Here is an 11,604-nt window from a genome sequence, read left to right as displayed (position 1 = left end):
TTTTATTGACTATGAAGGCTACTCCATTTCTTCTGAGGGATTCTTGCCTGCAGTAGTATACCTGATGGTCATCTAAATTAAATTCACCCATTCCTGTCCGTTTTAATTCACAGATTCCTAAGATGTCGATGTTCAGTCTTGTCATCTCTTGTTTCACCACATCCAGCTTGCCTTGATTCATGGATGTTACATTCCAGGTTCCTATGGAAAATAGATCTTTACCGCATCAGACTTTCCTTTCACCACCATCCACAGCTGAGCGTCCTTTCGGCTTTGGCCCAGTCACTTCATTCTTTCTGGTGCTACTAGTACTAGCCCTCTGCTCTTCCCCAGTAGCATAAGGGACACCTTCCGACCTGAGGGGCTCATCTTCCGGCCTCATATCTTTTTTCCTTTTTGTACTGTCCATGGGGTTTTCATGGCAAAGATACTAGAGTGGGTTGCCATTTTCTTCTCCAATGGATCACGTTTTGTCAGAGGTCTCTGCTATGACCTGTCTGTCTTGGGTGGATCTGCACAGCATAACTCATAGCTTCATTGAGCTACGCAAGCCCCTTTGTCACAAGATGAAGGGGCTTGCATAGTGATTCCCTGAAGAAATAGTGATCCATGAAGAAGATAGACAATTTTGTTGTTGTTAGTTGCGAAGTCGTGTCCGACCCATAGCAACCCCATGGACAATATTCCTCCAGGCCTTCCTATCCTCTACTATCCTCTGGAGTCCATTTAAGCTCACTCCATCCAGCCATCTCATTCTCTGTTGTCCCGTTCTTCTTTTGCCCTCAATCTTTCCCAGCACTAGGCTCTTCTCCAGTGAGTCCTTCCTTCTCTTAGGGGGCCAAAGTATTTCATCTTCATCTTCAGGATCTGGCCTTCTAAAAGCAGTCAGGGTTGATCTCTAGGACTGACTTGTATACAATTTAAGGTAGTAAAAATACTAATACTCCTTCTTCCTCCTATTTTCTCCACAACAACCTGAGAGGTGAGTTGAGATGAAAGAGAGTAACTAGTCCAGGAGTAGGAAACTCATTTTCTCAAGGTGCCACATGAGAAACAGACTGTTATGGAAGGCTAAATCAGAAGGCTGAACTTAATACAACTGAATATTATTTTTATCATTTTATAAAAAGCAGTAAACTGTATGGTTTTAACTTCATACAGGCCAGACTGGGATGTGGGGGCCAGGGACAATCCCATGACCAAGTCTGGACTAGCCCAAAGTCACCCAAGTGGTTTTTCATGCCTAAAGCAAGTCTGCAACTCACAGCCCACTAGTTTCTAAGATAACACCACAACAACTATACAAATCTATCTCTCAAAACTCAAAAGTGACAAACGTTTATTTTTATTTATTTATCAAATTTTGAAACTATGTGTCACAGTGGAATTTTGGCCAATGTATAATGTACAAATGTACAATATAGAAATGTACAGTGTACAAAACAGTATACAACACTTAAAAAGGCAAGGTTGGATTAAAAATCATTTAAACTTAAGTTAATTAGACATATTTAATACTCTGCCTCCTATTATTTTCCCACAAAACCAACCCTGCGAGGCAAGTTTGGCTGAGTGACAGGCACAAAGTCATTCAACTAGCTTTCACACCTAAGGCAGGACAAGAATTCAATCCCCTGGTTTCTAGCCCTCCCTTGTGCACCTTTCCTAAACCTCACCATAATTCCCTTACATTCTCATGTCCCTCCCCTGGCAGCCAGTTTCTCGCCACTGCCCTGTTTGTGAGCCATCTGGGACTTGCAACTTCCTGACTTGGTTGTGGGAAGCTAACAGGAAGTTGCCTAGCCTAAGGACAATGGGATTTAGTTAACAGTAAACAGGACTGCAGGAATTGCTATCTCTAAGTGGTGTAATTGCACTTTACAATTGCATCACTTAGCAATGAAAATTCTGGTCCTAACTGCCATTATAAGTTGAGTATAACAGCAGTTCTGTTTCTTTTCATTTCCAAAGTGGAATATTCCCTTAGTACAGAAAGCTTTGCATTGATAGTTTCTTTTTAATACTCACAAATGATATAGTTCAACCTTGTGTTTAAAAAGTTTAAAATCTTTTATGTTTCCTCTTCAAATTAGAGAAATTATCTTTTGGAAATAAACATCACATGGGTCACTGATTAATCTCTTATGTTTTGCATTTTTGTCAAACCAAGCAATTGCATTCATTAATTATAGTAACATTTGTGGCTAGTGATCTTTTCTTTGTAAGAGAGCAACCATTTTCTGAATGCAGAGTGAAATTGTACCTACTATTCATAAAGCTGCTTAGCCTAACAGACAGGAAGCAGCAGGTGAAGCTAAGCAGAATCACATCAGATACCTGTACAATTAGCAGAGGGGCCCCGCAAGGCTGTGTGCTCTCTCCACTTTTCTTCTCTCTATATACCAATGACTGCATCTCAAATGATCCATCTGTTAAACAACTGAAGTTCGCAGATGACACAATAGTGATCAGTCTCATTCGAGACAATTATGAATCTGCATACAGACGGGAGATTGAACAACTAGCTTCGTGGTGTGATAGAACAATCTGGAACCGAACACACTCAAAACCGTAGAAATGGTGGTAGACTTTAGGAGAAACCCTCCCATACTACCACATCTTACAATACTAGACAACACTGTATCAACAGTAGAAACCTTCAAATTTCTAGGTACTACCATATCTCACGACCTAAAATGGACACCCAGCATCAAAAACATCATCAAAAAAGCACAACAAAGAATGTTCTTTCTGCACCAATTCGGAAAGCTCAAACTGCCCAAGGAGTTGCTGATACAGAGGAATTATTGAGTCTGTCATCTGCACCTCTATAACTGTCAGGTTGGTTCTGCAACCCAACAAGACAGACAAAGACTTCAGAGGATAATTAGAAGTGCAGAAAAAACAATTACTACCAACCTGCCTTCCATTGAGGACCTGTATAATGCATGAGTCAAAAAGAGGGCTGTGAAAATATTTACAGACTCTTCGGATCCTTGACATAAACTGTTTCAATTCCTACCCTCAAAACAACAGTAGGGAGCACTGCACACCAGAACTAGACACAAGAAGTTTTTTCCTGAACGCCATCACTCTGCTAAACAAATAATTCCTTCAACACTGTCAAACTAGTTACTAAATCTGCATTACTTATCTTTTCATCGTTCCTATCACCCATCTCCTCCTACTTACGACTGTATGACTGTAACCTTGTTGCTGGTATCCTTAAGATTTATATTGACTGTTTCCCTATAACTATCATTAAGTGTTGTACCTTATGATTCTTGAAGAATTTATCTTTTCTTTTATGTACACCAAGACCGTATGCACCAAGACAAATTCCTTGTGTGTCTGATCACACTTGGCCAATAAAGAATTCTATTCTGTTCTATTCTATTCTATTCTATTCTATTCTATTCTATTCTATTCTAAATTCTAATTCTATTCTATTCTATTCTACATTTTCTCCAGAGTGATATAAAACGTGTACTGTTTCAAATATTTCATTAGTTTATTAAAATATAAAATATAAAGTACAAAGAAAAATGAAAATATTGACAGATACAAACTAAATTGTTTCAAAATAACTTGATGCCTTTTTGGAATATTAAAAAAGACTTAAGCTGTGATAAATTCTACTCATTATTGGTTAGAATCTCTGTAATTAAAATGAATGTTTTACCAATGATGCTTTTTCTGTTTCATGGTCTAACTATACTTATAACTGATGTTCCGTTTAAGCAATAACAAAAGGACATCTCTTAAGTTTATATAGCAATGGGAAGAAAAGCAAAAACTGGATATAAATTATTGCAAGATGCAAAGGAGCTTTGGATTTACCAGATTTGAAATTGTATTTTGATGCCTGTTGTTCAGTCTGGATAAGAGTAGGTGACTCTCCAAAATAAGAGATTGCTTGAGCTGGAAGGCCATGAATTAATATTTGGAAGGCACAGCTATTTATGGTATGGTAGGGCTACAGTAAATATTGATTTCTATAATCACTTTGTTAGATGTGCCATCCTAACAGTTTGGAATAAATATAAAATAAGGTTCTCTGCGAAGGTGCCTTTGAGTGTCATCACAGGAAACCTTTTTTTCCAAAAGGAAATGGTGAAGCAAAATTGGTGGACTTATAATCAAATAATATTTTTCAATTATGGTTATCCTATCATCAGATCTAGAGAGGAGTTAGAATCAGAAGAATGTGTATGCATTGTTTGCATATTTACAATAGAAAGATTTAAATTAGATTAAAAAGCTATGGAATTGACTTTGTGAAAAATGAATTGAAAATCCTATTGTATGATAGCAGGGAACATATTTTGCTAAGGCATATAAACTGTAATTAAAATTGTACAAAGAATGTGTAAAGCATTTTATGATTCAGTGGGCAAACTTTGGAGATAATGCTTGAACAAAGGGAGAGATCATTTTCCATCCTCATCCAAACTCCTGCCAACCAAGCAGTTCGAAAGCATGCAGATTAATAGATACTGTATTTTTTGGTGTATAAGGCACTTTTCCCTCCCCCAAAAGTGGGTGGAAATGTCTGTGCATCTTATACAATGAATGTTGCCGAAGCCTCACCCACCCACTGGCCCCCACCCTTCAACCTCTGCTTGCCACCAATTTGCTTCCTTGCAGCAAACAGCCTGGTCAGCTTCAGCACAGCCTGATTTAGCACAAGTAGCTGATTGGCAGTTGGATCGGCCTCTCGGAATACCACCTATCAGCTGTTACAAGCTGTGGGGATTGCTGCTGCCCATCGCCACCATTGCTGCCCATCACTGCCTATCCCCGCCACTTGGAATGGGTTGAAAATAGGGTACATGGAGGCGGTGATCCCTGCAGCCTGGAACAGCTGATAGGCGGTATTCCGGGAGGCAAATCAGTGGTGGGTTGCTACCGATTTGCCTGAACTGGGGCAAATCAGTAGCAATGGTGGCAGAAGGCTCTGCCCACCCACCCGGATATCATCAAATACCCTGTACACAAGCAAACGGTAAGTGAAATCCACCACTGAGGCAGATCCAATCGCCAATCAGCTGCTCGTGTTGTTTGCTGCAAGGAGACCAATTGCTGGGAGGCAGAGGCAGATTTCCTTCCCAACCTATTTTCCTCCCCAAAATCTAGGTGTGTCTTATTGTCCAAAAAATACGGTACCACTTTGGTAGGAAGGTAACAGCACTCCATGACATCATGCTGGCCCCACGACCATGAAAACATCTTGGCAAAGTGCTGGCTTGATGGCCTTGAAATGTAGATGAGTATCACCCGTTACATTCTGTAACAACTAGTGGAGTAAAATTTGCAAGGATTCCTTTACCCATTACCTCTTTAATGGATAAAGAACTTGAAAAAAGCTCTGCTGTTATATATGTTGACAGGAACAAGAATACTTTATGCACAAAAATGGAAGGATATTTTCATTCCCACAATGAATGAATGGCTGCAAAAGTTGATGGATTTAGCAGAGATGGCAATGTTGACTGCTCTTATTAAAGAAAACACAATTTTGTTTCCAGTTAGAAACGGCTTTTGTACTTTGTGCTTCAGGTGGAAAAAATGAAACTTTGATTTGGGGTTTTGTTGATTTTATAGGTTTGTTGTTATAAAAATGGCTAGTATATATTATTATATAAAAGTAAAAAGTTGAGGCTTTATGTTACTACCTTATTCTACTGTATCATAAAACATATATGCAATTATACTGAAAAACAGTATTAGAGAATTTGACACTCACACTCTCTCTTTTTGTTTAGTATTTTACGGTTTCTAACCAACTCTGATTTTTTTTATTTGAATTATTTTATTTATGATTGTTAATTACATCTTTAAATATGCTTCTACATAGCAGGATTTTACCCACCCTCAAGTGAAATAATTTTAGAATGAATCCATTTTAAACAAGACACCTGTCACCTTTAAAATGTTTATTAATGAAAAAAATGATACCACCTCAAAACAGATTGTAAGATTACACAGAAGCTTAATTATAGGCTAGACAGAGGGTAAATCAAATTAGTTAACATGCCTTATTAACGTATCAAAAATAGTTGAAGTATTTCAGCTATTCATCTTGATAAACATGTACACATTTCCATAATTGTGTTATTCTTTTTAGATTGTTATTCATCTGTAGGAGATAAGGAACATTGCCATTCTTTCTAAGCCTGGCATACTGAAGTCAGGCTGAGCTTTTCTTGTAATAGAAGTGTGATTTGCTCAATGAAACTTTTGAGTATTTTTCACGTATATATATTTATCTCAAAATGTTTACATTAAAGATAGGTTACTGTCCACTGAAAGGAAAACAAATATGAAATCCAAGTTTGTCACATATGGTAGACATAACAAATAACAAGTTATTAGAAAATTAGATTTTTTTAGAAAAGTTGTTCCTCAATGATGCTTTTCATATTTTTGTTCAATAAACATTATAAAAGGATCTCACAATATCAAGATGAGCATCACTCATACATCAGTATTGAAAGGGTAGTACTCAGGAAATTCATGGATAACTTTTACAGCCTCACTGTACATTGAAAGATCTGAAAGAAATTGGACAAGAAATGAAAACAGAATGTGCTGTTCTATATGAAAATACACTGTGCTCTAATAATGCAACATTAATCATATTTTTCATCTATTTTAAAAGAAAAGCCTAATTACAATGTTAATCCAGTTGCAAAATATCTCAAGGAATTGCTTTTAATATCATGACTGAATCCACAGATAAATTAAACTGCAGTATTCAAGCGTTTTCAGGTATGAAAATATATCCATAAATCTCTATAGATAAAAATCATAATTGGAAAATCTAGGCTAAACATCAATAGGATCCTTTTCAGCTGGTTATATGCTCATATTTATTTTTCAGATTAAGAAATTTTGAGAACTGGTTTGCTGCTACAAAGTTGTGAATACTTCTGTATTCACATGCTTAAACATGGAAACAAAAACTATTATGCTAAAACAGAAGCTCCATGTGGATTTAAATTCTGATGTAATGAAATTGTGCATATTGCAGAAGAATTAGCAAGAGACTTTGAGGAATTAGAAGCTTATTAAAGAGTAAGAAAAAGCCACAACTTGAAGTATAAAAATAACTTGCTTACCAAACATGTTTTTATCTTCTTTGAATTGCATATATGATGAACATATGATATTCAATTGATTTGTAACTCTTCCTACTACTTCAATAATGCCAGAGATCTCTTCTTCAAGCTAGCAAAGTAGATGAGAGTGAGCATCTTCAAAAATTAGGAATTTTAGTCATTTCACTGACATTTCGGGAAAGCAAACTAAAATTAAAAATCTTTACCCACAGTATTTTCATGGTTAAAATTCATCAATAAAACTTTTAGTAAGCAATGCTTTAACAAAAAAGCTTAGTCTGTATTAAAGATTTTAAGAGGCCATAGTAGAATAGAAAAGATCCCATCCAGTATTTTCTGCTCATAGAAATAATTTCCATTTCCTCAAAAATTCATTTTTTGAGAGCATTTGGCTTAATTGATATTGCTTCTCTCTTGAAACTGGGGTCTGTGCTTTGCTTCTGTAAAAATAAAATGTAATTGAGTCCTATTATCAGTCAATATGGATGACAAGAAAGTAAGGCATATAGCATCCTCACAGAATCATATGAGAAGAAATGATAGAGCTAGGAGACACTATCTTTGGGACACAAAGATAAAAAGAAACAGATACCAAGACATGTTTTAAGGAGATCCTTGTTGATTCTACAGCAACATTAGGATGAGTTTGTTTCAAGATAACCTTTTAATAACCTGACATTGGTGTATTACAACATGATATTGATTCAAATTAAAACTTCTCAAGCCAATAAAAATGGTATATTGTAATAAATTACAAGGCTGTTTAATGTATATACATACTTACAGGTGTATTTAGCTCAATTGCTGCATTTTTTCCTTCTCCATCAGATAAAAAGAATAATTTCCCAGATGGATGGACCTACCAAATAATAATTCATAGTAATATTTTAATACAGAGACAAAGATCCACACAAAGAAAAAGTGATGTTCACGCTGTAGGTGTTAGAATCAAGAATCTAGTAGCATCTTTCATTTTATATACTGGTAGCCCTCAAGTTACAGTAATAGAGCCAGACCATTTTGGCCATAACTTAATGGCCATAACTTGGCCATAATGAATAATATTATGATTGTAAAGTGTTCGGTCATGGACTTTATTCGTGGCAGTTACTAAGTGAATCATTGTGGTTGTTAAGCAAATAATGCTTTGCCCCAAACAGGAAGTAAATGCTGGTTTTCAACAAAACTGTTGTAAAAGGCAGTCAAAGGACCATGGGACACTGCAAATAGTCATAAATGCAACCCTGTTACTGAGTTTCAGAAATGCAACCTGGTGATTGGTAGGAGGGGCTGTCAGAATTTTGAATCTAGGTCATAAGTAGTTCTCAGGTAGATCTACTGAAACTTTGAACAGTAGCTATTGGTCATAAAGTTGAGGATTATCTGTATGTATAATTTTACTGAAAATGATTAAACACAAGAATAAGACTAAAAAAGAGAAAAAGAAAGGAGAAAAAGGTAAAAAAATGAAAGGAAAAAATAGAGGTACAAAAATAAGTAGTTTCCAATCTTCTTTACAACAGTTGTAAGTACAATTATAATGTAATCTCTCTAAAACTCATCATAATGATGAAACCTGCCAGGGGCAAAAGACCAGGATCACACGTGACGTTCCAATTAAACTGATTTATTACCACTCATGCTTGTGAACAGGAATCTACTTAAATAAGCTTAGTATTATTTTTGGCACTAAAGATCAACAGAATTCAAGAGGGTTGGAGTTAGCCCATTTAGTAGCTATGCATATTCTAGACTGATTCTTCTTTTGACTCCACCCTCAGGTTATGCCACTCTTCGTCCTACAAAACTACATATCATAAATTATTTGTCTTTTTTATACAAAAAAATCCCTAGGAGATATCTAGACCCCAATAAATGTAGCTATCTTTTCTCTAACTTTTAAAGTTTGTTTGGATATTTCATTTTGTTATATGTGTATGTGCTCTCTATATTTTTTGTATTAGATTTCATGTTCTGTGATATTTATGTTGTATGTGCGTGCATACATGTTTGGCTATTTCAATTAGTTCAATCATCTTCACCAACCATTCCTCTATCGTAATGCCAAATGGAAAAATGCCAAATCTTTGTTTGTACAATAATCTCGCTACAGGTATCATAGAAACATGACTTTTTCTAACTGCTTATCCATCAGCCCCAAGAGGAAAAGTTGTAGCACCTTTCCAACTAACAAATTTTGTTAAAAGACAAACCTTCTTGAACTGCAGTTGTCTTCACCATATACACAGAGTGCATCTAGTGAAATGAAAAGGCTTGTGCCTCTTAATAAATATATTAATCAGAAGAAATGTTACCAAGCTTGTTTTGATTTCAAGGTTGATATTGAATTACGATCTATTTGTAGTAATTAAAAGCACTCTGCTCAAATAAGCTTTGCTCATTTTACCATTATAAAAATTATCATAGAATTACTGGGAATTCATGTTTTATCAATAAACAAATGTACTCATAACAGCATTTTAGATATAACTTCCATCTTAAAAAACAAACAAATTATTACAACTATATTTCTTATTTAGCCTATTACAGTTCATCTAACTTATTAAAGTTAACCTGAGATTCGGTTACTGTATATGCTCAAGTAGAGCAGGGTGAATTTAGTGTGACATCAAAAATAAAACAAATGATCCAGCCAATTAACTCCTGTAATCTAAACAGATTCAGATTAAACAGATTAAACAAACTGCATTTAGTTGTGTTATGGGGACATCTAATCCTAGTAACATAAGTGATACTTCATTTCAGTTCTCTAAGAAAAAGGCTGAAAAAATGGCCAAACATAAACTCTTCTCAACATTACCAGCAGAAGTCTAGCCATACCTATTAATGTTTCCTTAGTAACTTAGTGTAAAAGGATAAGTTACATCTAAGACTCTTTTCAGTATTCTTGTGCAAAGAAATGGGATATCAGGCACTAGGCTAAATTGATTATTTTTGATCCTGTTCATGTAATTATCTGCTGGCAGCATCATGAATAAGATTTATTCTTTTCAAATATTTGTATGTCACCTATTCACATGGTCTAAGCAGTTTACAATTTAAAAATTGTTTTTAAAAAATATACTAGTCCACAATTACTATCCACCTAAATTATGTATTCTTCCCTAAAGACCCAGCTGTTTTAATTGCTTTCTTGAATGTTAGCAGAGGTAACTGTCCTCAGACCTAACTGGCCTCAGAGTGAGAGGTAACCACAAAAGAAAGCCATTTTCCTGCTACTATCTCCTCCCAGTTTTTCAGTATCTCATCCAACTAGGATCTACTGGTTTGGCAGATTTTATCTGAAGAATACAATCCAAATATAATGAGGATTTGAGACATAATGGGTGTTAGGGATTATAATCTGCATGTTGAGCTGCGCCTGGATGCTAACCAGCAATCAGTGCAGTGCTCACAACAAGTGTTACTATGTTAAACCATTTAGTAGCAGCAGGCAAGCAGCTTCATTCTATGTCATTTGAAATTTCTGGATCATTTAGAACAGGGGTCACCAACCTTTCAAATCTCAGGGACCACTAAATTCATAATTTTAAAAACCGTGGACCACTAATATGAATTTTTTTTAAAAGACAAATAGTATTTAGTGCAATATTAAAAAAAATGTCTGCGAACCACCAACATTTTCTCATGGACCACCAGTTGGTGACCACTGATTTAGAAGCCTACTGTGAAATAGATTACTGAGTCACTGATTTCAGGTTTAGAGCATGACCACCATATCAATGTTAAACTGTCGAAAGCAACAAAAAAGAAAGAAGTATAATCAAACATTCAAAATCCATGAGCACCAAGTACACAGACATAGAAAAATAATCTCTCTCTTTATTTACTATGCTACTTGGCTCTATTTGTACTTTTTGTTATTCTTAGCTGAAAGGAGCAAAATAAGTTGTTTTTAAATGATGCACTACATGACCCACTGGTGATTTTCTTCAATTCAGCCCCTTAAATAACATAGGGAAGAAGGGAAGCCCCAAAAATCTAAAGTTAATAAAATATTACGTAAGTCACTAATTTAAAGCGCCACTGTGACACCTTCAAAATTACAATCCTTGGTCACTAAAGGAAGATAACTCTAAACAGGAATACCTCAATATACATACAAGTTTAACAAAGATAAATGCCTACCTCATAGTAAATATTTCATATGTCATCACTACCATGTATACGAAATATAGATGATTCCCCCTACTGAAATAAAAGTGCCGGCACCAACCTGCCGTTTCACAGATGAAGAAAGTTCTAACTTCGTCGCACTAACAGCGAAGAGAATTATCTCCTGCCTATTACCTTTTCAAGGCGTCCCACGAAACAGACTGGCTTTCCGATGTATTGCGACAACTGACTCGCGCGGATACGAACGCGGGGACCTTCTAATATATCGGCCATTTCATAAGGTAATCCTATTTAAATCATCACTTTCGGCTTTGGCGGGAAAAACTTGACTTCCGCTCTCGTGCTA

The 11,604-nt window shown here is 35.8% G+C and overlaps 1 protein-coding gene across 1 annotated transcript; it reads right to left on the bottom strand.

The window, feature by feature from the left end:
* Nucleotides 1-5,919: 5,919 nt before the first annotated feature.
* RPA3 (replication protein A3) lies at nucleotides 5,920-11,589 on the bottom strand. The gene is made up of 4 exons (XM_058182199.1): nucleotides 11,433-11,589; nucleotides 7,906-7,980; nucleotides 7,122-7,230; nucleotides 5,920-6,554 (listed from the first exon to the last, which is right to left on the bottom strand). Exons 1-4 carry the CDS (start codon nucleotides 11,529-11,531, stop codon nucleotides 6,478-6,480), a joined length of 360 nt encoding a protein of 119 aa, XP_058038182.1. The 5' UTR covers nucleotides 11,532-11,589; the 3' UTR covers nucleotides 5,920-6,477.
* Nucleotides 11,590-11,604: the final 15 nt, after the last annotated feature.

This window comes from Ahaetulla prasina, chromosome 4 (genome assembly GCF_028640845.1).
Source record: "Ahaetulla prasina isolate Xishuangbanna chromosome 4, ASM2864084v1, whole genome shotgun sequence".
Taxonomy (NCBI): domain Eukaryota; kingdom Metazoa; phylum Chordata; class Lepidosauria; order Squamata; family Colubridae; genus Ahaetulla; species Ahaetulla prasina.
The sequence above is the reverse complement of the archived record's forward strand: the minus strand, read 5'-3'. Positions and strand labels throughout refer to the sequence as shown.